Genomic DNA, 26,995 nt, shown 5'->3' with positions numbered 1-26,995 from the left:
GTGGTTGAAAACTTTGGCTCCATAATGCAGAACTCCACCATGCTGGACAGGAAATGGTGTAGACTAACTTCCTGCTCTGTGGTGCCGCACGGGGAGAAACCGGTAGAACCAAAATGCATCTATTATACTACATTGGTGAGGAATGTGCCTGATGTACAACATTTCCAGGAAAGTGCATCGTAACACCGAGGAACTACTGTACAAGAGAATTGAGATCTGAACTGAAATTAAAATTAAACAGGAAACAACTTAAAGTAACATCAGCAACAATGGTACATCTGAAGGTAAGATAAGATAAGATATACTTTATTGTCCCCATGGGGCCATTTGCTAAATCAAATTAATCTTAGTTAAGAATATTGACATCTTAATTTATTTTAGTTGTTCAACTAAATAGATGAATAAATAGATAAATACCACTATTAATAGCTATAATAATAGTAACATATCTATTTTGAATGACACCTTTGTTGGAGGAAGTTTGTGGAAATATTCGACCACGTCTATTATTATTATTATCATCAAATCAACCTTAGTATCAGTCAAAGATCATACAAACGCCACATGAAGAGTTAAATGATAAAAAAAATAAAAAACATGCAGATCTGATCCCTCCCTCCTGCGAGTCAACAGCCACAGTGACGTCAGTGGCGTGCACGGGAGCGCGCGGCAGCAGGTGAGTGCGCGGCGTCGCCTCCTCTGTGCCGGAGACGCAGCGGCGGAGCGGCGCAGCGGCGGAGTCATGGGGAAGCTCCAGGAATTTGACATCACGTTCAGCGGCAACAAGGTGGTGTACGGCCCCGGGGAGTCCATCGGCGGCACCGTGAAGATACGGACCAGCAACCCGCTGCAGTACAAAGGTGAGGCGGCGGCTGTTGGTGTTGTTCGGTTCCGGCCCGCGAGTCGCCCGGTTCGCCCGCGGTGCGCGGAGATCCAGACAAACTTTCCGCCTCCGGGGTGAGGACGCACGCGGGGCGGACGGAGGACCGAGTGGCGGCGGCGTGGTTCTCCTTCGGTGTCCCACACCGGAAACATGTTCTCCGGTTGCGGGGCTCCGGGGGCTTCGGTGCCCGCTGCTGTGCGCTTCCCGGCTCTTGTGCCATTTCAGCCGGTCGGTGCCGCCTGGCAGCCGCTGAGAGGAGAAACCCACATCCTGCAGCACATCCTGCCGCCGACTACATGTTGCTTCCATGTATTGTTTTGTTCACCAAGCAGAGAAAATGTTCGGGGATGTTGTTTGCGCAGAACAACAGGTGTTAAGAGACTTTATTTCCCTTTTTTAAATAACGATCTTCATGTGTTTGTTGTGTGTGTGGAGGAGAATCTAAAGCTTTTACTGTAACTCAGGGCTGGGCATTAAAATAATATCAATAATGATGACAACATAGTTTAAATATAAGGACATAAGATACTGGTTCAAGTGATGAAGGAACATATTTTCATTAATACAGTTTAAAATGGCATCAGCAACAATGAGATAACCAAAGTTCAAGTTGTTTGTTTTGGCTCTTTTATTGTTATTATTATTATTATTATTATTGTTATTATTATTAAGTGTACAACTGAATTATATGTGTCATAATATTAATACTACTAATAATAGTAAAAGACACAGTTACAAAGTGCTTCGCAAAATAAAATATAATCGCAAAGTTACCAAATCATAAAAAAATCCAGACAAAAAAGATAAACCAACATTAAAACAATAAAAGAACAACATAAGTACAATATTGCTATGCATAGTGTGAGCACAGTGAGGAGGAAGAACACATACAGTAATTGATCGACCTCAGATTTGTAAAGTCATTTGCCGTTTGCTGCCGTTTTTAAACTCAAAATGAATAATAATGTTTATTATATATCGCGATAATTATCGATATCGACTCACGACATGTATCTCGATATATTTTTTTGGGGCCGTGTCGTCCAGCCCTGCTCTAACGTCTCACAGAAACTCCTGGAAGTAGTTGGTAATGTGGGGAGAAGCAGGTCGTGGAGAGCGGCTCTCCGAGTTACCACGGATGCTCACAAAGAATCCATTGTGTGCAAAGTGATCCTTGTGGGGATTCTTCCCTGATAATGGGGGTCTGCTGTCAACTTGAGCCAAAGCACTTTTTCCAGGAGAGTCTGGCTCGGAGGTATGTTAATTGACTGGGTCTGTAAATAAAGAAGCGCCGCTGTGAAGTGCACTGTTGTTTAGGAGATTTCTGTTGGAAGGAGAAGGCTTTAAGAAGTTCATGTTTCATCATCGGTGCGTCACAGGAAGCGCTCAAAATTCAAAAGAAAACGAAGGGAATGCACAAAACAGACACAATAATGGGACTGCTTCTCATTTCGATGCGTTTTATATGAGGGAAACAGCAGAAGAATAATATGAATTTAGCCAAATTTAAATGTTTTGGATTCCCAGTTCCACGTGTTCGTGTCATAGAGTGATTAATTTGTCATAACGCACTGGCTGCCCTGGAGCAGATGGCGTTGCTGCAGCGGTCAGAGCTCCTGCTGAGCTCTTTTACACTGTAAGGTCACACGACTGTCGTCCATCTGTACTTGATACCGGGCGTTATTCCTACATTTAAGCCCCGTGGTGCTGGATGCTGTGGAGCGTGGTGGCTTGAAGAGCATCCAGACAGCGGGGGGAGCTTCTCCAAGTCAGAAGAATCAAAGCAGTGATGCTGACAGTTGTGGAATGACGATGAGGTGATAGACGGGGACAGAATCTGTCCGTTCACTTTCGTTTCATCGAAATGTATGAACAAAATCCGACTTCACACCTGCAGCGAAGTGTGAAAGACCGCTGTGTTTTCAGTTCTCAGATTCTGCTTCAGCTAGACGCCTTCACCCTACACTGCCTCAGGGATGGTTTTACCTTTATAGTAAACACAATTTACTGTTTTCAAAACATTATAGTAGACGAATGGCGATCAGAGAGCAAATACCTCAACCTCGTTAAAGAAAGTGAAAAATATATCCTGGATCTGCCTGTTTTTCCAAATCTGCTCCAAAATCAAAATCTTCCTCCTGTAGACTGTTCATAAAAATGGACGTAGACTCTTGATCCAGAAAGTGAAGCCAATGCGGAAGTGCCCAGAAACCTGTATTCTCTCTTACGACCAGAGGACGACTCCACTGGTTGTCAAAGAAGCCTGTTTCTATAGAGGTTTATGGCAGTTTGCAATCCAATGGTTGGCGACGTCATGGTAGGTTACCACCATGGTGCTTTGTTCTGTTTCGACCTGCCCCTCCACAAATTGTCATGGAAATCGGTTGAGCAGGTTTTGCGTTATCTTGCTCAAAGAAAGACAAACAACGATGAAAACACAACGACCTTGAGTCTTATCCGTTGATAAATATTTAAGTAAATTTTCTCTGCGCCGACAGTCTGTCAAACTTCCACAAAGGGTCGTCCTCTAAAGAAGAGAGTTTAGCTTATTCAGCCATGATGAATGTGAATTTACTGGCATGCTGTTGAGCGCAGACCACAGTGTGTGTGGCATCGAGGCGTTCTCTCATTCATCATCTGGAGTGGCACTTTCTGTATCACAGAATACTCTCACTTGCGTTTCACCCCCCGAATGAAACTAAAGGTTAAAACAGAAGTTGTATAAGAGGTGGTCGTTTTGTCAGTTTTCAGTTTTTCCTCCCCTGACTCCTCTTGTACTGCAGTCGAAGAGCCCTGTGCTCCGTCTCGGGCTTTCAGAGCATCCGTTAATGTGCTGTAAACGCTGAGGCTGCATTATGTGCCCTGGGACACACCCATCTTTACCATGGCTGCCGATGACTGCATCAATCAGACGGCTTGAATCACGCTGCAGCAGGGAAGTGTGTGGAGGTCGACTTTGCTCAAGTGGCAGGATTTCCTGTTTTTGTGACTTGTGAGGAGAACAGTCGTCGGCCTGACTTTTATTACCGTGAATGGTTCCTCGTGTAATAGATTTTCTGCTTTTATTTGATGAAGGACACCTCATGAAGGCAGTTGATGAGGTTCATGTGTGTACACGTTTTTACTTCACAATCTGAAGAGACTGTTTCCATCCTGATAGTAGAGTTGGGGCATAGCAGGAAAGCGGCCATTTGACACCTGTGGGGCTTAAATTAGCTGATAGACACAAAGTTAATCATCAACATTTCTCCTGGTTCAGTTACGGTTCCCTCTCCTCGTCCTGACAGCGGATGTTCCCGTCCAGGAAACTGATAATTTGATATTTAGGGTCTGTCTGCACTTTATCAAAGTGCACAGTTAGGTTTTTGTTTTAGGTCTTTGGAGTGAGTGTGTGTGATTGTGTTGTGGCTCCAAATGATCTCTATGAATTCTTCTTTATTTGCATTGCTGTGGGAGTTGGGTGTGTTCACAGTTACCAGGTAGGAAGGTGAAATAAACACAGACAGATATTAATAAACAGATCCAGGCTTTCTGAATCCTCCGCCTCACTGTATTATTGATGATGGAGACCATTAGACAGCATCTGTATTGATTAGCTTTGAGCAGAGCCATGAACGCATGAATGAAAGGACTCGAGTACGCCACTTACAAACATTACTTACATTAATGTTGAACCTGCACTACAACTCCGTTCAGCCACTTACCTGTATGCAGACGTAATGTTCATATTGGATGATCGTGCAGAGTTTGCAGCAGCAACAGCCAGAATTATGGAGCCAATATTGTTGAAATAGTACTTGAGTGTGTTAATGTAGAGGGTTGTGTAACTGTATCTCAATCCATGTGTGCGTAATCAGATTTTTAAATGTTTTAATGTTTTTGTAAGTGCTTACTGAAATAGGCAAAACCTAATTTTGTGAAGTCATGGCGATCGCTGCCCTTTTGACTTTTGACCTCTAGTCAGTTCATGTTTGACTCTTTGGGTCCAAGTTGTACCAGATTTGAAGAAGTTCCCTCACTAAGCGCCCAAGGTATCTCTTTCTGGAGAGTCAGACAGACAACCTGAAAAACATAAGGCCTCCAGCTATGGCTTCATTAAAAACACACCTACTTCTAAGCAGGGCTTACCTCTGTGTTAATGGTGACGAGTTATATATCCGAGGTTAAAGAGGGCGTAGCCAACCTGTCTGTTCTGTTCAGCCTCCTCTTGTTTCTCCGTCGACCTCCTGGCTCTTTGTATGATGTATGGTTACTTGATACAGGAGATGTTGCTGCATTGACCCTGTCTGTCAGCTTGTAGGGTCATTTCATCTCATGTGGGACATACAGTGAGGTCAAAACGTCTGACACCATTAGGAATGTCCTCTGTATCTCTGTATTGACAGTTTACTTCAGGCTCCAACGTGTAAAGCTGCTTTCAGACTGTCCAGAAAATTGAGTCTGGACGTTTTCTGGACTTTGCCGTTCTGGAAAACCGACTCGGACATTTGCGTTCTCACATACAGCCCCTTTGGAAGATTTCAGGACATTTCAGACTTGAGTGCATCTCTGAAAGCAGCTTGTCCTACTGAGAAGCCCGGAGGTTTGGAGCAGCAGTTGAAACAGGAAATTAGTCGCCTCAGGTGAGAGTCCACTTGACCTGACTCTCTGACGCTTTACAGCCTCATTCATCCTTTTTAAAACAACATATCTAGGTTGTCAACAGTGTAAACGAAGCCGTGTCGGTGTGTTGTTCTTTTGTATCTTCGATTACAGCAGAGGATCTCAGCTTATCTTTTAGAACAGCAGACGCACAAACATTCACTGTAACCCAATCATAATCTGTGGTAATACAAACCAACAGCTTTATGTAAACAAGAGTAGTCGTCCCTCAGGTCTACGTCAAGCTGGCCACAAGTGTGTGTATGCACTCACACACACTGACACGCACACTTTGTACCTTTGAACTGTGTTATTAGTTTTTTTTTAATCTTGTATTTAAACCGGAGATTTGTGAATTGCTGATTTTGTGGGCAGTAAACAAATTACTAACCCATCCTGGTTCCCCGAGTTTCACTATAAAGGTTTCACTACAATTTAGTGTGGCCCTCCATGGCTGTTGTTCTTTCCCGGACAAGTCCTGACTTATCCACAGAGCTGCTCTCTGTTCAGCAAAGAATTTATTAAGTGTAACTCAAGATAAGACAGACGACTGGGAGTGTATTCAGTCACCAGTGGGTTATCTGTGCTATGAAAGCTGTAAATGCCATTAACCTCTTACCTTTTTAATGTTAAGAAGGTGTGGGTCCCCTCATCTGGAAGAAATGTGACTGCTGAGATTGTAATGGTTATCTTAGCTAAACCTTAATATTATATTTAGGTACAGAGTCAAATATACTCTATGTCTTTAGTATAGAGTATTTGTCCTATAGGGTTAGGGTGGTTGACTTCATAGAGACAGTTATTGACAGAGTTTGCAACATCTTTCATTCAGCGCTGGAAGTCGAGTCTTGGCAATAAGAACCAATCAGGAAGTGAATGTGGCTGAAAACCTAAATTGGATCAGCAGCATGTCGTAACCTCTCTGTAGCTTGGAAACTCTGAAATAGTTTGTGAACAGCAGAAATGTAGTGGTGGTGTACTTTAAAACTAAAACTTTAAAGGTTCAGTGTGTAGAATTCAACGACATCTAGTGGTGAAGTTGCATGTTGCAGCTGAATACCCCTCACCTCACCCCCCTCTTCCAACATGAAACAGAACCTGTGGTAGCCTTTAGTTGTCATAAAAACTCAAAAGGTTTAGTTTGTCCAGTTTGGATGACTGTAAAACATAGTAGTGTGGATGTAGCAATACCTCAGTGACACATGTTTCACGTAACTTTATTGTCAGAGAAATCAACATAAATTTTCTCACAAATTCCTAGATCCACACTAACGGGTTCTACCTCGGGTAATTCCCGACCTCTCCACAAAACTTCATGTATATCTGTTGAATAGTTTTTGCAAAATCCTGCCAACAACCAAACAAACATGTCTGGTGAATCACCGACACCAGTGTTGTCACAAGTGTTTTACCTGCTGGGAAAATGTTTGCACCGCAGCGTCAACACATTCACTCTTTTACACACGAGGAAGTAATAATAGAAAGCCAGTGTTTGAAACTATGTGGGCAGAATTTGAAGTGGGCACGGTGATGAATGACTCAGGGTCGTCTCACAAGAGAAATGAATTCTGTGTTATCAACCAGTTTGACCTTGGATATGCAGTCCAGGCAGGAGCAGGGACTGTGCATGTATAGATACACTGAGTAGTGCACACGTATTTGAATCTCAGGGACTGTAGTGAAACCGAGGCTGAAAGACATTACCATTAGAGATAATGGTTTGGTTTCAGGAGGACGCTTGTAGCCCAGATTAGCAGCATATTCATCACTGTTTTGGATTCAGCTGATCATCAAACGCTGTGTTTACACAGAGAAAACTGGGATTGAAATAGATACAGAATAAATCAATGAATCCAGTGTATGTGTCTGTTCTCTCTGGCTCACGAAGACGTCCCCGCAGGCTGAGGTTTCACTGTGAGCGTCTAGACTCCGGGGGCACGACTACATCCTCACGTCACCGCCTCGAGGGTTAGTGACAGGAATTCACAGGAGCTGCATCCGGATTATTAGGACATAGTTTCACACACCAGCCCCTAAAGTGATTTATAGTACATACTGTAGACTGAGGAATATAACAAAAACGTCTATTGTTTAAGATGGGAAAAACTACAACTTCAGCTACTAGTGCTTCTAATAAGCTCCTTTAACAACAATGAAACACCCACTCACATCTCGCTCTAATGTGACAGGGAACAAATCCACCGTTGTCTTTCAGCATTCTTCTTCTTCTTTGTTTGTTTAATTAGATTTTACTGAAAAAACGACTTGAGCGAATGAATAAATTATCTGGAAAAAGGAAGAGGAAGGTTTCTTTTTATTCCCTTCTGACCTTTGGTGTCTTTTGTCCTGACATGAACGTGATGCATGACTACTCGGTGTGAGTCAAAGCGACTTCATTCTCTCTGCTTCGTTTCATTGTGGTGGGGATGGTGGCATCGATCCACGTGTGTACGTCATCAGTCTCCACTGTGCCCATAGAAACGGTGAATCAAATGGAAATCTTGGCACCAGCTGCTCCGGCTCCCCTTGAACTTATCTATCCAACCCCCCCTGTCTTTTGAAGTCTGTCTCACTCCTCCTGATGGGCACACACCCCAGCTCCACCCGCTTTAAAGCGCTGTCTCACTTCCTGTGCGGTAAAATGAGAAAAAGAGCAGAAGCAGTTTGCAGACAGGATGTTGTTCTTCTGAGAAAGTTGTCAGCTGGGCCTGAAAAGAAGGAAACTCAAGATAGAAAAGCCTGGGAGAAGAAGGTGCTTTATGGCTGCACTTGTATATTTTCATTTATATATGAATTAGAGCGTGGCTGTTATGAGCCTTTCACAGACCTGTCAGTAGGTAGTTTATTTTGTCAGTTTTAACACTGCTCCATGTCGGCCTTCTCCAAAAACAACTGCAGCGGCAGCGAGCTGCTTCTCCACTAAGTTTAGCTCCTAATAATGGACCATGTGTTCCAAACAGTCACTAATTACACCGGCAGCCCAAGTCAGTGGATGGTACTAATGAGTCAGATATCGTGGGTCATCATGTGCCGCTGTTGCAGCTGCAGATACAGCAAGAAGACCATTGTAGCCGCTCAGACACACCAGCATTGTTCAGTCAGCTGTGATTTAACTGCGACAGTTTCATTCAGGCGGGTGACGGAGGCCAGAGTGTCACCGTCGGGCGTCAGCTGATCCTAAATGTCTGATCAAACATGTTTGGAGCAGTGTAAATATAACTGTGCCGGAGGTACAACACAAACAGTGTTTCCCACAGCGTTATATTCAATTTGTTTTGGGAGCAGGAGGGGGGGGTGTGTTGACTCATGTGAGAGCATGCAGTTCGCTTGTATGCACTTCAGGGCCCCAATGACAGGAACGAGATTCGAGAGCTTTTGACGAGGGCAGATGTCGGTGTTGATGTGCAACGCTATAAAAACGTGATTTCCTGCCTCCTGCATGCGCCACCCAGACGCCACCTCTCACATGAACACTCTGGAGATTGTCCTGTTGTTCTGAATGTTTTTCTGACCCTGGACAATCTACTTCTGCATTCGTTACATGTGAAAGGCAAAGACAATTGCTGACTCTCGCTGAACTTTGGTCTATGATTCATAACAGTCAGATCTCTTGTTCTCAACTGTCTCAACTAAGATGACTAACAGTGCCGTCTAGTTCTGCCTCACACTTTCTGCTGGTTTCCTTCTTTCTTGGGTCCTTAAATTTTTGTTTTTGATGTTTTTTAAAGATGTAACCCGATTCAACATGAGTTCCAAACCAAACCACTTTGTTTCAAACAAGTAAAATGAGATCAGGTCGACCGAGGACGCTGCTGATTGCTATGAGGGAGAGGCCAGTGCTAAAATGTAGGTCGCTGCTGACATAGATACCATCGAAAGTCATCCCAGCCCGGGAAGAGGCAGTGTTTAATCATTTTAATTGCACCAAGACAATGAAATGCAAGAAACTATCTGGAGAATCAAATGATTATTTATATTTAGCAGCTGCATTACCAACTGGTAATGTTTTTGTTGTCCTGAAAGACAGAGTGCAGAGGAGGGAGGGATTACACATCACACATCTGCTGATTGTTTTATGATGTAACTTCGGCTGGGATAAGCTTCTTACACACACTGTTTGCAAGGATTTGTGTGTACTGTTTGTGCAGATGTGTATGCACTTAAAATGCATGCAAACACTAAACAGCATCAAGTGATCAATGGTCTTAAAGCGTGCAAAGCTTGACAGAAACCACAGGGTTGGAGAGTCCTTCAGCCGGTTAATGACGTAATTCTCATAGATCATAGATTGTGTGTAGGGCTGGGTGATATGGAAAAAAGTCAATAACGATATCACGATATAAATCAAATCACTATTTCTGCCTTAGATGGTAAAAAAGATTAGTGGTATTACTTGTCTTTGTGGGCACGTGCTTTCACAATTTGCAGTGCACGCTACTCTGCTTTTTGTTGGACTTTAAATAGCCAAAATAACTCCGTTGGGATCTTCTTCTGTAACGCTGTCACTCGAGTTTTCGTTAACATTTTCTGTCATTATTTTCTCTTTTATCTCCCACTCCTGACGTTCTGGTGTGCACGGCTGCAGGAGCCCAAACATTAACACGTCTATGCCGGCTGCTGCTCCTACGCTTTGTGTTGTGTGCGTCAACCTAAACTGACGTGGCTGTAACTCTATTCCAGCCATATGCATGGTTCGGTGCGGCGCTATTCTCATCATCGTTTGTTTTGTCTGTCAAAGCATGGATGGAATGAGTTCTGAGTCTGCCTCCAAATGACATGAAAAACGCAAAATGGTGGCGCTTGTATCCTTTGTGCAACAGGAGGAAGTAGAAACACATCGTCCATCTTTATTTAGAGTCTGTGAAATAAAGGGTTTACCCTATTTTCCACTTCTGCTCTATATGTCAAATCATGGTTGCATATCGGTCAGTAACACAAAAAAGTAAGAAAAGGACTTGATGAGCAGATCATAGTAGAGTATCATATAATATAGTCGCTTCATATAGTTAATTTGAGTTGCTGACTGAATCAATAACCTGTTTATTCATGGCCAGCCTCATTAAACCAGAAATTCCATCTCTAGTTTCTGTGGATTTAGTCTCAGTGCACTGTTTGCGTCTGCTGCCGACCTAACAGAGAGGTTACCTAGGACATGTCTGAGCGAACAGCCCGCCCTCTGTTCTGTTCTGCAGGGGATTCCCTTACAGTCACTCCAGTCAGGAGTAATAGATCAAAAGATCAGGTGGCCGTGTTTGACATGTCTCACAGGGAGGCGGTGGAAAGAGGATAAGGGGACACGCTGGAAAAGTGAGAGGGACTAATTGTTTGCAGCACTTAAAGATTTAATGAAGGTAGTAAGTGTCGCATCGGATTACTCGGCTGTCCTTTGGCACAGGGGCGAAGGCTCGGACCTCTGGGGTTTGAGGAAGAAACTAGGAATCATTTTGACAAAGGGTTTTAGAAATGTTGCCAGTGTATTTTTTTCTGTCATGTCATTCACGACTATTGTTATTGAAAATGCTACAAGATGAAAAATAGCTTCTCCAGAAGACTTTGTTTCTGTCTAAAGCTCAGACCTGTCAAAACAAAACGAAAAGGGAAATCTTAAATTTTGTGATTTTAACATGAGAGAAATAATAATATTATCCCTCCATGAACGATCTAAGCATAGGATGGTTTGACAATCAAAAATTGGACTAGCCATGTCTAGATAACACACATTTAACCTTTAGTTTAACCTTGAAGGCGACATATTCTGCTCATATTCATGTTCACAATTGTTTTTGTTTCCTTACTTGAAAAGGTTTACAAGCTGGAAACAAATCACTTTCCTCAAACTGTCCATTGCTGCTGCTCCTCTTTTCAGCCCCTGTCTGAAAAACTTTGTTTTAGCTCCTGTCTCTTTAAGACTCTTTAAGAAATACCAGCCTCTGTTTTATAACCTGGCTCTGTTATGGGGGCGTGTCAGCCAACGGGGATTCATTATGTAAACGTTGGTTACCGTGATTTCACGATGGTGCAGAAGTTTGGGCCGAATTACTGAAGTATTTCTCGTTAGGTCAGGTTTTGTGGTTTGTGTCGACAGAACTTTCAGTGTAAAACCGCCCGGACGTATCCCACTGACGCTGCTCTGGACGTCTCCGTACCTCATTATGCAGGAATGTATTTAAATGATGTCCGAGGAGCCTTTTCAGTGCATGTGAGGAATGTTGATCAGTTCAAGTCATTCAAACGGCCTTTTCTTGGGCAAGCTCATGAAATCCTAATTGTTGTAAAGATGTGTTTTTTCTATCTGCTGTGAGTCAGAGAATTGTCTCGCTCTGCTTTGTTCTTTGACCTTAAACTCACTTCAGACCATCACCTGAAATTAGACTCAGGAGAAATCAGTGGGGGGGAAACAAATCTGTGCTTCCAAAGCCGACTCCTTTTTTCCCATGAAGTAATGCAAGAGGCAGTAAACTCTGACTTCATGGTTTCACCCCACAGGCACATTTTCTGCCTCGTGATTAAACATTTGCTCTTAGTCTGTGTTTTGTTTGTACCCATGTGTAGAGTGTAAAAAACGTTTTTCTGTAAATAAACTCAGCCATGTTTGGAAAAGAGCAAATACCAGTTTTGTGTAACTGGCACATTTTCTCGGGAAGTGGAACGGAGACAGTGGAGGAGGAAATTGGCATCAATGACTTAGCAATTACGCGTGAGGGGAAAAAATAACCACAAAATATTCTTATAGGCATAATGAGGACACACTAGAGGAATAGCTTTATAAACTTTTACATGACGATACAGCACTTCTGTGTAGCTGTTGTTGTTTGTAAAGTTATTGTGTATCAGTGTGACCCTTGTATGATTTAATTACTTCTATTTAATTGTTGATGTAATGTTGTTTTTTGTGTGAGCCACTACTGGAATTTCCCCAAGGGTATGAATCAATTATATTCTTATCTTATCTTCTCTTGACCCCCATATATTACTCACAGGTATTTGTTTTTGGTAGATAACTGTAGACGCAGTATTTGCTATGTTCGCTACATGCTCACAGTTAAGAAAACTGTCGTAAATGAAACTGACTTTTTTAATTGGTTAAAATTTGAATAATTATTTAAAGATTATTCTTATTCTACTTTTTTAATAATCGGTTATTGATTAAGTCATTGTTGAAGCAAATATGCAGAATATTTGGTGGTTCCAGTTTGTGAAATGTGAGAATTTGATGCTTTGGTTACAATAACATTATAGTAAATGTAATATTTTGAGAGTGTTTAGGACTGTTGGTTGTCAGTAGTTGTAAAAAATAACTGGTGGATTAACCGATCGTAAAACATATGGTCAAATATCAGGTTAAATTTGGAAAAAGAGGTTTGTAGAAAAATATGTTCATATTTCTCAACGTAAAGTATAATTCTAGGTCAGAGTAGCTACTGAAATAAGTTATTGTATAAGCACCAGTATAGTGCAGAGTTACAATTGTAGCCCAGGTATAAGCATGATAATACATGATTCCTGATTTACATGATCAGCAGATGAGGTCGAAACGACTCAGTCAGGTTTGTGGTTACCTCTGCTCAGTCTGTTTGTGCCAAGTGCAGTAAAATTCAGGGTGTGTTTGAAACAGATTTATCCGAGTTCCCTCATCATGAGCGATCACCTGACTCATCAGAACCACACCTTCAACTGCCAGCCACTTCCTCCCTGACCCACCATCGCTGATCTCACCCTCATCAGAGAACCAAAACACAGCAGTCGTGTTGAGGCAGCCAGCTCTCCAAACGCTATCGCTGCTGACATCTCCTGGATCCGTCGGCCCACCCCGTCTAACTCGCTAAACACAATGAGTAGTAGCACCAGGCTCCTCTCCGCCTACACCACACTCCCATTGAACTGTGGAGAGGACCTGGACCGACTCCAGTGTGTTGGTAACAAATCCAGTCAGCTGCTGAGTCAGAGCACGCTCCGCTGCCGGCTTCTCTCTCGTCTGAGTGTCAGTTTGCCTCAGGCTGTGGTTTATTCTGTGGAAAACTGGCCCCTGCTGTAGATTCCTGTGCTGGCAGTTCCCAGGTGTGAATCCATCGCTGCTGGTGCGAGGGCAAGTTGGAAGTTGTCTGCCTCAGTAAATTAACCAAAACTCAGCGGGTTGAATTTGCATTAAGATTCTAGTTTGTACACTTCTGAAGTTGGTGAAGAGCTTCGAGCACTTGCTGTTTGAGATCTAATCGAATTTACCACCAATATCGAAATTTGAAGCCGGCCATCTTCTTGTTTGAAGATCAGAAAGATAAATAACAGCCTGATTAGTTTTGCTAAGGCCCTTTTCAGTTTTGTCCAATCGCCTCTGTAAAGACATACTTGGCAGCTACTAGTCGTTTCAGGGGGCTTTCACATCTTAGTTACTGGTGCAGACATTCTGACGACTCAGTTCCAAAATAGTTCAGACTTTTGGACAATTTGCAGGAAGCTGAGACAGCATTAAACAATAGAAGAAGAAGGTTGTAGTCTTTATCCAAAAACATTTCACTGTGCTCCCTAACTTACAATGTGAAACCAAAGCAAACCAGATCAGGTTTAAATAACATATCAAAGACATGAAGCTTGGTTTGAAGATTCATTCGGACCTTCAAGTGTAAAAAACGCCCTTAATTTAAAACATTTCTGACATGATGGAGTCACACAGGTTTTAAGATGTAAACATTCAAAATCAAGAGGTTTTATTACAAACCAAGCACGAGGCTAAATTTAGGTTTGGACTGTTGGTGACACATTTCCTTCTTGTGCGGATGAGGGTCTCATCCAACACATCATTACCACCCCTGATCCATCTGGCTCCATGCGTGTGTGGAGGGGCTCGGCCGTTATTCAGACACAGACAGCCGGTCTCTCTGCCAGAGGAGCCTGTCTCTTACGCAACTATTCTCTGTTCAGCTCTGCCGCTGCCACTCTCCCTGCCGCTGCTGCTGGATATTAACAGATTATTCCTGCACTGACCTCATGGGCTCGAGCTCCTGACTTTACCACAACAGACACATCACGTCACAGTCGTTTCTCTCTTCTCTGCTCTGTGAAGCCTGCAGAAAGCTCACGGGTCGTGTTGATGTGGAGGATATGGAGGTTTTATTCTCCCCCCGTGAATGAGGCAGATGGCCAGAGGAGCAGATTGCAGGGTGTAATTAATGGCCGAATAAATGGACATTGAGCTGCGGAGATTTTAGTTTTTGTTTTTACCGAAGAGGTCCCTCCCTCTTCCCCAAAAACTGTGCCAACGGTCCTGCTGGTGTGGAGAGAGCTGCCATCTGCCACTCTGAGGAAATGTGTTTGTGTGTGTGTGTGTGTCTGTGTGTGTGATGCCAGCACAGGGTCACAGGATCCTGCATTGGTATGAGCTGTGATTGGTTAAACACAGACTGTGGCAGGATATTTTTTACATCAGATTGTGTGTTGTCGTTTTTTTTTAGTAGTAAATGGTCTGTATTTATATAATGCTTTTCTAGTCTTATCGACCACTCTGGTACATTCACACACACACACACTCATGCAGGGCTTCAGGCTTCAGGGTTCAGTGTTTTGCTCAAGGACACGTTGTCATTCAGACTAGAGGAGCGCTGGTTAGTGGACGCTTAGTGGACGCTGGTTAGAGGGTTTTGGCAATATGACGACAACAGGTCGACATTTTTTTACTTGGCTTCCAGCTGTGGACCCCACAGACACCTAGTTCTTATCAACCCACTTTCTGGGCAGCTTGGAGTCATTTTGGAGCATGTGCACAGTCGGTGCCCCTGTAATGTACGACTCGTGCCGGTCTTGTGAGGAGAGTAAACCTTAGTGGACCCCCGCAGACGAGGAGAGTATAACAATAGGTGAATTTCTGCCATTGTTATAGAGTTTTGTGGGAAATGTCACGAATCAATGAGCAAGACTGCGAAATGACATTATTTCTCCCTGTCTCCATCCACTATCACATGAAGGCAAGAGGCCTGAAAATGTATTTAGAAATAGTCACTGGTGCATTTGAGAAGTTTGATTCTGATTCCACACTGGGACTGATGAATAAACATTGAAAACAATATATAGTCCTGTCTGTCTGTCTGTCTGTCTGTCTGTCTGATGACTGAGATAATACAGAGGCTGCGTCAGTTTAATCCACTGCTTTCTGTCACAGTTATGATGTGTGTGTGTGTGTGTGTGTGTGTGTGTGTGTGTGTGTGTGTGTGTGTGTGTGTGTGTGTGTGTGTGTGTGTGTGTGTGTGTGTGTGTGTGTGTGTGTGTGTGTGTGTGTGTGTGTGTGTGCATTAGGGTTTTTAATTTCCTCTCAGATGGATAAACAGAGGGATAGAGAGAGTATGGGTTGTGTGATAAAGAGATAAAGAGAGAGAGAGTCAGGCTGTGGTCAGGCTGTGGTCACGCTGCAGGCCAGTAGATCTGTTTCTACCACACGACTGTTGATCTCTCTCCATTCTCTTGGCGAGAAGGCTTCTATTGTGAAAAGCCACAACCATCAGTGAACATATCTGCAGCTTGTGTTTCTTAGGGTTAGGCACATTTTTTGTGTTCTTCCAAACATAAGGCAGTATGACACAGACATGAAAACACTGGATTCAGGTTCAGTTCTGAGTCTGCAGAGATTTTCAGGTTAATCTGAGCGTCCTGCTGTAACATCAGAAATCTTGATATGACTTTAACTTTCCCTGTTTCATCATCATGATCGTCCAAACCAGTCAAACCGGAACCGTCCACGTCTTCAACCTCTTTAACGTCTCCGGTTTCAGCGCAGCTCGTTGGTAAACATCCTCCTCCTCACCTCTGGTTGTTGACAGGGGCCCGTAATGATTTAGTGAGACTTCTCTCTTTGTGATTCGTTCTCATGGCTGATCAGAGTGTTTCGTGCTGCCAGTCTGGGTTTTTCACTCTGCGGTGCCCGAGCTGCTTTCGATTAAGAAGCTCTGCTAACATGTACCGTAGGTTTTGTGATACGTCACCATGTCAGCATCACGGAGCGTTTCATATCCGTCACATTAGTGATACTTGTTCTACTTAAGATTATGAAACAAGCTGTTGTTGCAAAATGACAATTCACAAATGTCAAATGCAAGCATGCATCAAAAACAGAAATAGATCAAATGAAGAAACTAATGTGCAGAGTAATCTATACCTGCAGCTGCATGTGTTTTTTAATGTTGGGAATGTCTTACTGATCCTGAACTTGACATCTTTTTTTCTTTCTCTCCTCTTATTTCAGCCATCAAGGTGAACTGTCAGGGCTCATGTGGGATCTCCAACAAAATGAACGACGCCTCTTGGAGCCTGGAGGAGCAATACTTCAACAGCACATTGTCTGTTGCTGACAAAGGTGACAGCAGCAGAATCCTAATGGCTTTATTTTTAGGGTTTCTCTGAATCCCCCTCATGTTTTGAACATTGAAGCACTTTACCTACTTTCCAGGCAGCTTTTTATTCGTGGAAACATTAAAATAATCTTCTCGTACTGTTTTCAGGTATGAACTCCCAAAAATATGAAATAATGGGTCTGTACATTTTCCCATTTGTGTTTTTCATGTGAACAACACAACAGGAGATTGTCAGGAGCGTTCACATAAGGGGTCAGGGTAGAACATGCAGGCGGCAGGACATAATGTATTTTTGGCCAGCTCTCGAATCTTGTCATCTTTTCAAGTTGTTTTCTTGTTCGGCATCGTGTGGCTCCTGTTTTTCATCCTGAGATATTTGGGCTGACAGTTTTCCCAAGGGGGCTGACAGGAAAAACTCTGCACAATGTTTGGAGCAATTGACTCAGACATGAGCAGGAAAATGTCCAAGTTAAGTGCATCTCTAAAAGCAGCTTTATTAATCCAGAAGGGAAACCAATCGCTGCCTGGAAGCTAAAGGAAAACATGCAGTTTATAGACCTGTAAAAACAGAAGCATGGTCCTTTAACACCACAGCACACATGCATGTGACTGGGCAGGTTCTCTGCTGACATCCTGCATGTACATTTGTAACAAAGGATATGATTTATCTCTCTTATCTGCGAGCGCTGAAATGTCAGAGCCTCCACGGCCCTGTCAACACGGAGCTGTGTAACATGAGTGAATGCTCCTGCCTCACTCTTCATCTGGTTTATGGGAAATCAGCTGCAGCATTCAGGCTTAATCTCTCAATGGCAGCAGCAGGTTTTTCGCAGCCCTGTAGTGAGGATTTAAAAGCCTCAATCAGTCAGAGTAACCGTCCCCTGTCGGGATGCTCCCGCCTCCCTGTCTGCACGCCGCCTCTCTGAGCTCGACGTGGTTATCAGTGTCCAGCAGCGTCCGATGAGGGCGTCGGACATGCTCCGCGCAGGGTGTCATTCCGCCCTGCTGCTCTGAGGCCCTGCTCGCCTGTGGAAACCAGAGCTTACGCGACCTTTTGTTGTGAGTGGGATCTTCCATCTTTTGTATGTGTTGCGTGATACCGCCCACAGCCAGACGTTGAAATGTGCTGTGTGTGCATGAAATCTGCTGTAAATGCAAATCGCACTGTGCCACTTGCCGGTGGTCTTCGGAGCATGAAATCCATGCTGATTAAAACACTGCAAAGCAATTTATTATTTAGCGCTGTTTCTCAACATGTGCAATATACATCAGTTTACATCCTAAACACGGCTGGGAGGTACATTTATTTCTGTAAATCTGTAGTGGACAGAGGAGAGAGAATAGACAGTGAGCAGTGACTCAGAGAAAAGTAAGTACTGTGAGGTAAACTAACTTTAGAAAAAAGAGTTTGGTATTTGTTTGTTGAATGAGGAAGAAAGTTTTTTATTTCTCAACATAACAGTTTAGTATTAATACTGAATCGCAGGCACTGTTCCGATGCTTGTCTTCACAACTTGTGTTATGAATAAAAAACAGTCAGCCTACGATCCAGGGCTTTCTGGTCTACAAAACCTATTAGTTATAGATGTGAGGGTTTATGGATGTTGAAATCTTTGAAGCAACAGTAAAACTCATTAAACACCTCAGTACGTTCATAATACACAGACAGAACCTAGTGTAAAACACCAGGACCACTCCCTGTAAATAATTCATTACACACCCTCCCTCTGCGGTTCCCATTTATCTCTGACATTTTTTCCATATCCCATTGTCTTCCGAAAATGGGTTTGCTCTCTCTCTGCACCCCGAGGGCCGAGCAACACGGGGAGAGTGAGACAGGAAGGGTGACGGAAGACCACCACACACACACACGCACACACACGGACACACACACACACACACACACACACACACACACACACACACACACACACACACACACACACACACACACACACACACACACACACACACACGGACACAAAGCGAGCCACGCTCTGTGGCTGGCTGATAATGAGCTATGCCATGGATGCTTGACGGTTGGAGGAGTGAAGAGCAGTGATGTCAGAGTCCACTCTTCATCCTGTCACTGTTGTGGGTTAATGACCCCCCCCCCCCCCTGCTCCACTGTTACTGTGGCTCTGATGAAGACTTGTTTTAGCAACCGACAGCTTTATATTTAGACCGTTTGAGTTTTCGAGTGTTCTCATATGTCACATTATTCATTCAACATCTTGGCCTATAAAACATATAATGTAACCTGACCCTCCTTTTATTGTTCCTCATTCATTGAGACAGGTTTTCCTCTGTGTATCTGTAGCAGCTGCTCACCTCTCTACAGTGGAGTGTATGATATAAGGTGTCTGTCAGGTTCAGAGCACGAATCCTTCCACTAGAAGTAAACATGATGCAAATGAACACACACACACACACACACACACACACACACACACACACACACACACACACACACACACACACACACACACACACACACACACACACACAGAGTCTGGGCACTTCCCCTCAGGAACCTGAGACTAACGGAAAATGCTGTGTGCCCGTCCCTAATGAGAGGAGACATGTCGCTTTGTGGAACAATTTAGTCGAGCTGTCGGCTCATTGGAGAATTATTAACCTGGTTTTCTCAAGGTGCTCTCAGGGAAACAGAGACGCTGATTGGCTCCTCATGTTACTGTTATCCATTTAATTGACCTTGAGAAATAAACAAGTATGAAAGCGTTTTTTAAAATTTCCCTGGAGCAGCAAATATGCGATGAATAGAATAACATTTTGTAGTTGTGAAGATAGACTGTATATAGAGATGGACGACAAAAGTGAAGCCTGGTGGCTGGCAGCAGTATAGGTCATAAACCCCGCCTCCTCCATGTTAGTCGATGGGACATGGAACAAACTTTAGAGTGACTCATGATTGGTTGAGCTTGTGTATCAACGGCTCCTCGATACTGCGACTCCACCCCCTGGTCAGTACTGCGCGGACTCTGGCTCCAAATGCACAAGATGGCAGCGTTTGTATATTTTGGCTTCACTTCTCGACAGTGGGAGGAAGTGGAGACGCGTTGTCCATCTTTATTTACAGTCTATGGTTCTGCATCGTTATTAAAAAGTCTCTTTGTTCTTTGGGGCACAGAAAACTTAGACAGGGGTTTTAAGTCTTTGTTTACAATATGAAAAATGTAGAATAAAACCAGATGTGTCTGTTAATTTTTAATTGACCTGTATTGTAACAGAGCAGAGTGTCTCCCTCAATCTCGGGGTCGATTGCTGCTGCTCGTAAATCACTGATTAACTTTGCTGGGAAAAGCTCCAGCTACGTGTGTTGACCCTCACACACCCAACGCTTTATCACTTCCTCACCGTGACGCCGGCTGACCCGGTTTCGATTGCAAAGTTTTGTTCGCCTACAAAAGAAATCTCGTCCTGGCTGCCTTTGAACGGCAACGCCTGTTCGTCTCAGAAACTCCATCCCAGTGGGAAAGTGGGTGAGCTCCACAGGCCGGGTGCCTCGCCGGGTCATCTACTGTTTACCAAGACTATGTCATCAAATAAAACACACACTCACACACACAAACCGTTTGATTTATCACGACATTGATGTTTTTCTTCTCATTCCACTGGGTCACTGATTAACCTGCCTCTTTTACAGGGATTCTGGCGGCAGGCGAACACAGTTTCCCGTTCCAGTTTCTTATTCCAGGTGAGTGCAAGTGCTCCTTCCTCTATGTCGAAGACACGCCCTCCATTCCCGTAATTGTTTTCTCGTTGACCTGCTTTATCAAAAGTCCACAAAGACGTCAACAGGAGGAGCATGCAGGTCTGATAACCTGTTCTGATGTCCGCCCTTTGTCTCCGCCACAAAGCGGACACGCAGTTCTGTGGAAGTGTGTGAAGAGTCATTGTGTTGTAATACAGTTCAAACAATCAGGGCGAAGATTTGATATCTGATGCCACTTGTTCACAAACAGGTCCTCGATGTGCACAAGTGACGGTTTCCTGACGCTGCAAAACCACAACCGTGCAAATCATATGATCAGCTGAACACACTCGCCACCTGGGAGGGCACACACACACACACACACAGACACACAGACACACACACACACACACACACATACACACACACACCCGGTGCAGCGTCTGTTATCTTGCGCTCTCTCAGGCGTGGGCTGAAGCACAGGGTGGTTCAGGTTATTTATAGTCCTCTCTTCTGTTGTGCAGTCACTGTTTAATTGCTCTTCATGCACCCATGCCTGTCCCCCCTCCTCTTTCAGACCTGGGAGCATCAGCACAGTGTTGACTATCATGTTGTGATAATTGACTCAGGAGAGAGGTGTCTCCTACTGACCCCTGCTGGTGGGGTCCAGTTTACACGTCCGGAGAGTCAACCTGACTTTATTAATTTCGACTTTAAAAGAAATTCAATAAGAAGGGGAACGCATTCCTCTGCTAAAGCTGAGTTAATTTACATTAAGTATTTCCTTTCTTTTTTTAGTAGTTCTTAAAGACAAGGCTAAGGGTCTTGATTGACAGCGGAGACTGACTCGTGATTGTTCACAGGTTACTGAAGTTAATCAGAAACATCATCTCGAAACAGTGACTTTTAAAACAAATTCAGCTCAGTTTATCGTAAGTGTCCCGACATCTTTAGACCTCCAAATCAACGAGTGTTTCCAATGGTTCCTAAAAGCAGGAAATAGCTGCCTGTTGAAATGACGTCAGCGTCTTGACATGTGATAGCAGCTGAAAAAGTCAGAGGGAGGTATTTGCCTGCGTCAGGCTTCACCCTCCTCAGCCACGAGCTGCTCAGTCTGCTGTGTCTCCAGGGAGTGTCGGCCCGGTGCTTCCCTCTGCCCCCCCGTCAGGGCGTCTGCTGCCAAGATGTCTGCAGCACAACAACAACATCCCGCCTCTCCTGGTTAATTCTTATTGACAGCGGCAGCAGCAGATGTTTCTGCGGAGCTGCCATCGGCCCCACTCACATTAACATCTGAATGAGGATCAGGGAGGGAAAAGGAGCAGTGCCACAGAGCTGCTGGGCTTTTAGTTTGACAACACGTTAATGACCCTTTATTTGTTTGGTGATTTAAATGCAGATTGTTTGTACGAAGCCCAGTGTCAGATGGTATCTCTCCTTCTGTCTGTCTGGCTGCTTTCTCCCAAAATAGTTGTTTTTATCTCGCTCCTCTTAAATTTCCTGCCCTCCGGTGTTTTTCCTCCTCGTCTCTGTCCTTAACTTGAGTCCAAAACAAAATTGTGTCCCTTTCTGCTCGTGGACAAGATGTGTGTTGTCTGAAAGGCTCCCTACATCTTTACAGCTCTGATAGAGGCCTTAATGGACGACACTTTTATTCTAGCTCTGTCTTCACCCCACTAATGGGACTATAATAGAGAGAATACTTGCACTGAGTTCTGTGGAAATATGTTCAGTAATTTTTATGTTTTCCTGCTGACAAACAAAATGTCCTGGGTGAAAATATAACCTCCTTGACAGAGATAATAGTTTCTTCTTCTCCTCCCGCTCTTCAGTCGCTGCCCCGACTTCCTTCGAGGGTCCATTTGGGAAGATTAATTACCGCGTGCGGGCCGCCATCGACACCCCCCGCTTCTCTAAGGACTACAAAGCCCAGAGACTCTTCTACCTGCTCAACCTGCTGAACCTCAATGAGGTGCCGGACATTGAAGTAAGTGTTCGATGCACAAATCTGTAACTTTTATCACCTCAATAATGTTTCTGAGACTGGATTGAAAGTGTTTGTTTTTAAACCTAATCTCGAGACGTGAGGTCTGGTTTAATGCTTCTCTTTATTTGATCGGCCTTCCGTCTTATTCGATTTCACGGCAGAGAAGGATCCAGATTCATTTTCCCCTTCACTCTGCTGCATTGCTCACTTATCATTCTCGCTCTTCCCGTCATGGCTGCCAGTTTCCTGATTCTCTGGAGCTGTGCAGGAATAGATCATCAGCACAACGACTGCTAATGAGCCGGCTGACTTGCTAAACAATCCACAAACAAACATTTATCCTGCGACTCTGTCTCTGCAGCATTTGAGCTACGCTGTGACCACGAAGAAATTCAGCTACCTGCTGGTGAAGACGGGGACCCTGATGCTGAAAGCGCACAGCGACCTGAGGGGCTACATCCCCGGGCAGGTCATCAAGTTAGCAACTGAAATCCACAACAAGTCTGGGAAGGACACGGGATGTGTACTGGCCAGTCTCATACAGGTACACACTGGATTGTCAGACAACCAAAATGAAAACATTACCTCCTTTGCAGATGTAAGAAGACTGTAAACATTGTTCCATAACATATTCATAGTCACGTCTGCATTTCTCTCACACCAGAAAGTGACCTATAAGACCAAGCGGCCTTTGTTTGACCTGCGGACCATCGCAGAGGTGGAGGGAGCCGGAGTGAAGGCAGGAAAACACGCAGAGTGGAGGGAGCAGATCATCGTCCCTCCTCTTCCTCAGTCGGTGCTCGCAGGCTGCAGCCTCATAGACATCGAGTATTTCATACAGGTCAGAGAGAGCGTGGCCATTGTTGTATTAAAAGTGTTTGTCATTATCCTTTAAGTAGCGGGATCTACCTGAATGATATATCTCTTTAATAATAACGTAATTCAGGCCTATGCTTCCTTCATAAAGTAAATGTGTGTTACAGGTGTCGCTGAAGTCTCCGGACGCAGTCGTCACTCTGCCCATCTACATCGGCAACATCGCTGTGAACTTATCTCCATCGAGGACCATTCCCTCCACTCCAGACTGCTGCGGCGGCGCCATCGCACCCGGCGCAGCAGGGGTCACACCCAGTGCCCCACCGGCGGAGCCATATGAGGGGTCGTGTGCCGCGGGCATGGCCAGCGAGGAGATCCCGACCAAGAGTCACTCTCAGCAGGATCCCTTCGGTCAGCCGGTCACCATGTCGCCCAGCGCCTTCGGCCACGCACCAGGTGCGGCGCTGCCTCCCGGCCACAGGCAACCCGACATGTCGGCTCCAATGTTCTGCGTGTCCACCGGGGCCACCATACCTTTCTTCACCGAGGGAGACGTGACTCCAGTACCCACTTCCTGTTCGCTCATTCTCCCTCCAGAGTACAGCAGCTGGGACTACCCTCATGGTGAGTTATCCTCATAACCCTCACACACACGCAAACACAGTTTAAGAAACACTAGACTTGAACTCCAGTTTTACTGACCAGTGTACGTGTCTGTGTTTCAGAGCCTCCACCCAGTTACGAGGAAAGCTGCAGCAGCGCCAACTCCAGCATCAACAGCCGCCAGTAGGAGAAGCAGGCGACGAAGCCTCATGACCACACCCACCCCCATCTGTCTGCACTCGCCTGTCGACCAATCAGAACAATCAGACACTCTGGGTGAAAGAGGATGGACGGTATACCCCCCCCCATCCCCCTTCTCCAACACCCCAAAGATTTTTTTTATCCTTCTTTTTCCTCTAATAATTAAAAAAGGGATCATATCTTGTATTGAATATAAGAATTTTAATTTCCACTCATGTCCCTGCAGGTCGAGTCAGGTGACTTATCACTGTGCCTAAAAGACAGATTTTGGATTGTCGCGCAGCGTCTCGAGGATTCAGTGGTTGGACATGTTTTCTCCTCCTTTTTATTTGGTCGTCAGTGAATCGTTGCATCTGTGATGCCTTGAAAATGATTGGGGCCTTTGACAAGACCCGACGTTGGCCTTTTTTCTGTTTGTGCTGTCGTTCTAGTTGTGCACTTGTTACTGTCGCCCACTGATCGTCCATGTGTGTGTCCTCATCGCGAGCGAGGCAGAGGTGTCTTCACGCTGGATGTCAAGAGGAGAGCTCACAGCCACAGCTCCTGGTCTGTGTGTAAAACCAATCAGATATCCCATGTGTTGGACCTTTCATCTTTTCATCTTTCAAATCCTGCTCACAGGGAAATAATGTCTTAGGTAAAACCTCTCAGTTGTGTAACTTTAAACACGGGTAGCAGTAAAAATATTCAAAATACATACGTCTATTTGATTGCTTTATTGACATGAATGAATAAATTATTAAATATATATGTTGAGAACATGTAAAATTCAACAAAGGAGAACACATTCACTGATTTGACTCTGGTATTGGAAGTAATACATAACATAAATAGATATATCTTATTATTTGTATTATTGTGATGATAAATATGCTACCACCCTGTGTCGACTCATAACTGAGAGGTTTTGCTTTGAGAGCAGTTTTGTATTCTGGGGACAGTTTGTCTGCAGATGAGACTCATTTCCCTGCAGCAGGACTTGGGACTGCAGCACCAATGCAGTCTTCCTCTGCCCTCGTGTGGCCACAGCTGGTAAACGCTTTCCTCTCGACTTGGTCCAGATGCAGTGATGAGCCGTGCAAACTGAAATACCTGAGTCTTCAACGCACCATCTGATGTCGGTTGTATAAATGTACATTTTTGTTTCTTGCAACTGTCTGTTGAGCAGAGCTGGCAAATACAGAATATTTAGTTTTTAGAAGTGATGCAGGTGTTCTGCATCATTGTTTCAGTCCTGTGAGGCCACAGATTGTTGTTTCTCTCCTCTGTGTTGCCTTGACTTTCTTTCAGTGCAACATCAATGAGAAGAGAATCCTCTGAGATGAACATCGGTGCAGATGATAAACGTACATGTGCACGACGCTGCACTTTTTGTCGCTCCGAGTGTGTGGATTTCTGTGAATGTGCACTTCTACTGTATATGTGTGTGTCTGTGCGTTTTTACTCAAACTCAAAACAGTAAAACAGTTTTTACTCAAACTCAACAGTCAGAAATAGATTCCTGAGTTTCTGTGTTACATTTACTGGTAAAGTAATTTCTTTCTTTCTTTACCTGCATGATTTCAGTTTTACAGCAATACTATGTAACAGCGCCCCCTGCAGCCACACATAGTGATTGACTCTATGCCTGAGTGTGTAGTCCCACTGAAGTGAAACACATCTGAACTGTTGATATTACCCATGATCCCCGGCTTCCAGAACCAGAATTGTTGCCGCTGTAACAAATCCAACAAACTCTTCATATTTAAACGTTTCCTGCTGATTTATTGGAGATAAACTCTGGTTATTAATAGCTTCTAAGTCTTTTTTTAGCTTCACTCTTCAACTTGCTGCACCTGATTCTGACAATTGAAGCTGTGACTCTCAGTCAGTTCCACACTTCTTCAGGGTGAGGAGTGGGAAAGAAAGAGGAAACATTCTCCCTCTTCCAAGTCACTGATCCATCAAACAAATTTGAACAAAGCTGCTGTTCAAAGGTTAAAAAGTTGCATAGTGTTGCTTTAATTCTCTGAGTAAAAATGTCATTTTATGATTTTTATGGTGTCACCATTGTCCAAATTTATTCATCAAAAAAAGTTTTAGTTTTGCACATATACAATGTTTGGTCACATGTAATAAATAACAGCTCATTACTTGTGTTTTATATCTGATTTTACCTACATTTGTCTAATTTTGTCTCATATTCATGACAGAAAATATCCTTATTCTTTATCAGGCCAAGCCCAACACACACTCGTTTCCTGTGGGAAACTAATGCCACTGAAAACCGTAAGCACAATTTAGACTGAATGTTTGTGTGTCAGTTAGTGTGTTTGTCTTATTCCACTACACATCAGTACGATCTCAAGTTAATATGCTCTGCTGTTTTTTTTCTCTCTCGTGACTCAAGATCATGTTGCCACGTGTTCTTAATGTGAAATCTCCACAAATTTGATTTTTCTAATACTGTTCTGGCTCGACATTATTCTGAATGCATGCCTTAAACACTGTGGACGTTCATCGCCCCCTACAGGATGCTGTGATGCTCTCTCCTGTTGCAGGGCCTCTCCCTGTGGATGTGCTAAGTGCACTTGATGTAAACAAATGTAGCTTTTAAACACGGTGAGGAAACACTGGACCTTCAACTGGCTGAACGTTTCACTTTTACTAGTATTATTATTATTATTATTGTTGTTTTAGAAAATGTGCAATTCCTCTCATCTCCAAGAACGCTTCAGCAACCGCCTGGTTCCCTGAAGTTTAATTTCACGTTGCCTTTTTTTTGGGGGGGGAAATCACTTCTAATTCTGTAGATTTCATCTCCACCAGAA

At 44.0% G+C, this 26,995-nt stretch overlaps 1 protein-coding gene across 1 annotated transcript; it reads left to right on the top strand.

Annotated features, from left to right (window-relative positions):
* Positions 1 to 643: 643 nt before the first annotated feature.
* Positions 644 to 24,745, top strand: arrdc1b (arrestin domain containing 1b). The gene is made up of 8 exons (XM_034602310.1): positions 644 to 860; positions 16,755 to 16,865; positions 20,531 to 20,581; positions 22,411 to 22,565; positions 22,927 to 23,109; positions 23,230 to 23,406; positions 23,549 to 24,005; positions 24,107 to 24,745. Exons 1-8 carry the CDS (start codon positions 743 to 745, stop codon positions 24,169 to 24,171), a joined length of 1,317 nt encoding a protein of 438 aa, XP_034458201.1. The 5' UTR covers positions 644 to 742; the 3' UTR covers positions 24,172 to 24,745.
* Positions 24,746 to 26,995: the final 2,250 nt, after the last annotated feature.

The sequence above is a fragment of the Hippoglossus hippoglossus genome, chromosome 12 (genome assembly GCF_009819705.1).
Source record: "Hippoglossus hippoglossus isolate fHipHip1 chromosome 12, fHipHip1.pri, whole genome shotgun sequence".
Taxonomy (NCBI): domain Eukaryota; kingdom Metazoa; phylum Chordata; class Actinopteri; order Pleuronectiformes; family Pleuronectidae; genus Hippoglossus; species Hippoglossus hippoglossus.
Note: the sequence above shows the minus strand (reverse complement) of the source record. Positions and strands in the feature narration are given on the sequence as shown.

Bases quoted from the DNA above. Each gene is read 5' to 3' on its own strand.
- arrdc1b (XM_034602310.1), top strand. From the start codon at position 743: ATGGGGAAGCTCCAGGAATTTGACATCACGTTCAGCGGCAACAAGGTG. The intron at 20,582-22,410 runs GTGAGTGCAAGT...CCCGCTCTTCAG, and splicing joins GTTCCAGTTTCTTATTCCAG to TCGCTGCCCCGACTTCCTTC. The intron at 22,566-22,926 runs GTAAGTGTTCGA...CTGTCTCTGCAG, and splicing joins ATGAGGTGCCGGACATTGAA to CATTTGAGCTACGCTGTGAC.